At 46.6% G+C, this 3,008-nt stretch overlaps 1 protein-coding gene across 1 annotated transcript; it reads left to right on the top strand.

The window, feature by feature from the left end:
- The first annotated feature begins 376 nt into the window (after nucleotides 1–376).
- LOC121938822 (ATP-binding cassette sub-family G member 1-like) lies at nucleotides 377–2,833 on the top strand. Its single transcript, XM_042481982.1, has 3 exons — nucleotides 377–431; nucleotides 1,153–1,298; nucleotides 2,676–2,833. Exons 1-3 carry the CDS (start codon nucleotides 429–431, stop codon nucleotides 2,830–2,832), a joined length of 306 nt encoding a protein of 101 aa, XP_042337916.1. The 5' UTR covers nucleotides 377–428; the 3' UTR covers nucleotide 2,833.
- The last annotated feature ends 175 nt before the right edge of the window (nucleotides 2,834–3,008 follow it).

Here is a 3,008-nt window from a genome sequence, read left to right as displayed (position 1 = left end):
ACAGCACTAATACCACACTGTCACAGTATTAATACCACACTGTCACAGCACTAATACCACACTGTAACAGTATTAATACCACACTGTCACAGCACTAATACCACACTGTCACAGCACTAATACCACACTGTCACAGTATTAATACCACACTGTCACAGTACTACTACTACCACACTGTCATAGCACTAATACCACACTGTCACAGTACTAGTACCTCGCTGTCACAGTGCTAGTGCCACACTCAAATCAGCATCAATACTACAGTTGCAGTAACAGTACTACAGTAACAGCACTACAGTACTACAGTAACAGCACTACAGTTGCAGTAAGAGTACTACAGTACTACAGTAAGAGTACCACAGTGTTGTCTCTGGCTGCAGGTGTCGGCCAGCCTGAAGCTACGGGAGAAGGTGGAGGCTCGCAGGGAGATGGTGAGTTCTTGCTGCTGGTCTGTCTGGAGGATCTGATCCACAGTCAGTTTGGAGAAGCAGACAGGAGGACGGATCCTGAAGACACACTGTGTCCTGCTGCGGACAGGGACAGACAGAGGACGAACTTTAGCCAGCTGAAACAAGGAACGAACCCGGAAGTTAAATAGTGGAGACAGATGTTCGGAATGGGAACGTAATGAGCGAATAAACGCGTTAGTTTTTGTAAAGATAGATTTCCGTATCATTCTCGTCATTTTTTGGTCATCTCAGCCCCAGTGTTTCTTTGGAAGTGGCGTATTGCCTTTTTCTCCATGTTTTGGAAAGAAATCAATCTTTTTTCTCAGGTTTCAGAGCTTTAAATGCTTGTTAAAGGTGTCTGAAAGCAAGAAAACTGATGCAGCTCCAGGTGTCAAAGGGTTAAAATTCAGATACTTTGTGAGGAAAAACTTTGTCTGCGTCTCTCACTGTCGCTCTGCTCCGATCTACCTCCGTATACAAACCGACGCTCGTCCCCAGACACCCCAGCTACAGTAGTGAGTTTTTTCAGCTGTCTGAAGTACGTCTTGTGTCTGTCCCCGTCCACAACAGGACAGAGTTTATTTGTCCTTCTGTCTGCTTCTCCAAATTGACCTCTGCTGCAGGACACACACTGACTCTGTGTGTGTGTGTGTGTGTGTGTGTGTGTGTGTGTGTGTGTGTGTGTGTGTGTGTGTGTGTGTAGGTGCGGGAGATCCTGATGGCTCTGGGTTTACTGGACTGCGCTAAAACCAGAACGTCTCACCTGTCGGGGGGTCAGAGGAAGAGACTGGCCATCGCTCTGGAGCTCGTCAACAATCCTCCGGTCATGTTCTTCGATGAGCCCACCAGGTCAGACACGCAAACCGTAAACCTGAAACCACAGACCTCATCCTGAGTCCAGGTGCATTTTTATCGTACAGGTGTATGTTTTTATTTTTTATTTTACCGTAAAGGTGCATTTGCATTGTACAGATGCAGCGATATCTTACATATGCAACACGCAGGTGCATTTTAATCATACAGGTGTATTTTTTATCTTACAGGTGTATTTTTGTCGTACAGGTGTATTTTTTACTGTACAGGTGTATTTTTTATCTTACAGGTGTATTTTTGACGCACAGGTGTATTTTTCTTGAACTCGGATGAACCTGCCGGGTCAGAAACACAGACCTCCTCCTGAGTCAGGATTGGTTTTGGTGGTTGTGCGGCGGATAGTTTCCTGGTCTGAGTCCAGGACTGTAAAGCCTTCAGTGACTCGGCGTTCTCTATAAATAAACGTGACCTGGCCGCTGTCGGAGCTCAGACTCGTTACCTGTCGTCCGGGCTGACAGCAGCTGTGTCCTGATTCCTCCATCTGCTCAGAGTCTGTTCGTGGCGTCACGTAATGATGACATCACTCCCAACGGCCACAGACCGTTGGTTTCCTCGAAAGCACCGTCAGAGTTTTTAACGGAGTTTGGGACGGATTTATCGTCACGCTCCGTCAGCAGGACCAGAGTCATTTTTGATTCCACTTATTCTGTTTTAAAAAACCTGGAGCCTACGTTACCCATGGTGCACCTCTCCCTTTGACTGCTGTGTGCTAGTTTGAGGCGTGTTGACAGTTTAAGGCTCAGTTTTTTTTTTAAAATTTGGCACAAACATCCACTTTGACTCAACGATGAACTGATCAGATTTTGTTATTAAAAAAGTGGAGGTTAGCGTTCCCTCGTCCATCACGTTTGCATTAATGTGATATCTCAAGAACGAAGAAAGGACTGATTTCGTTTAAGAGGTCAGAGGTCAGCGTGACCTTGCATCCTTCATGTGAACACAATTATTTCAGAAACCTTGAGGGAGGGCCCTCAAATTTGACTCAAACGTCCACTGTGAGTCAGAGATTAACCGATTAGATTTGAGAGGTCAAAGGTCACTGTGATCGAGTCTGTCGCGGAGATAGGAAGGTGATATCGCAAGACACCTAGAGGGAATCATGAGGCGCACGACCGCGATTCTTGTTTCCGTTTTTAAACTTATCGTCTTCATCTGACGCTGACTCAAGTGACATCACCTGAGGACTTTTAGAAGGCCTCACACAGCTGTTTGACACACCTGGACACAGCTGGAGCCCATCTTTACGAGCAGCAGGACGCTTGAGAACACGCCTGTCCTCTCATGACCTGTGTGTGTGTGTGTGTGTGTGTGTGTGTGTGTGTGTGTGTGTGTGTGTGTGTGTGTGCGTCGCAGCGGTCTGGACAGCTCGTCCTGTTTCCAGGTGGTGTCTCTGCTAAAGGCTCTGGCTCAGGGGGGGCGGACCGTCATCTGCACCATCCACCAACCCAGCGCCAAACTGTTCGAGCTCTTCGATAAGGTGCTCAAGAGAACGCAGGAAAACATCGGCTGACATTTCACATCTTTAAGAGCTCGAGCTTTTTTTAACCCCAAATCAGTCCTGATCACAAATATCAAATATTCATTCATTTTTTTTAGATTAAATGTAAATATATGCTGAGTGTCCTCCTCCTGAGTGTGTGAGTGTAGCTGCTGACAGTCTGGGATATGTCAGTGTGTGAGTGTAGC

Source organism: Plectropomus leopardus, unplaced genomic scaffold (assembly GCF_008729295.1).
Source record: "Plectropomus leopardus isolate mb unplaced genomic scaffold, YSFRI_Pleo_2.0 unplaced_scaffold3476, whole genome shotgun sequence".
Classification (NCBI taxonomy): domain Eukaryota; kingdom Metazoa; phylum Chordata; class Actinopteri; order Perciformes; family Serranidae; genus Plectropomus; species Plectropomus leopardus.
The sequence above is the reverse complement of the archived record's forward strand: the minus strand, read 5'-3'. Positions and strand labels throughout refer to the sequence as shown.

Bases quoted from the DNA above. Each gene is read 5' to 3' on its own strand.
- LOC121938822 (XM_042481982.1), top strand. The intron at 1,299-2,675 runs GTCAGACACGCA...TGTGCGTCGCAG, and splicing joins TTCTTCGATGAGCCCACCAG to CGGTCTGGACAGCTCGTCCT.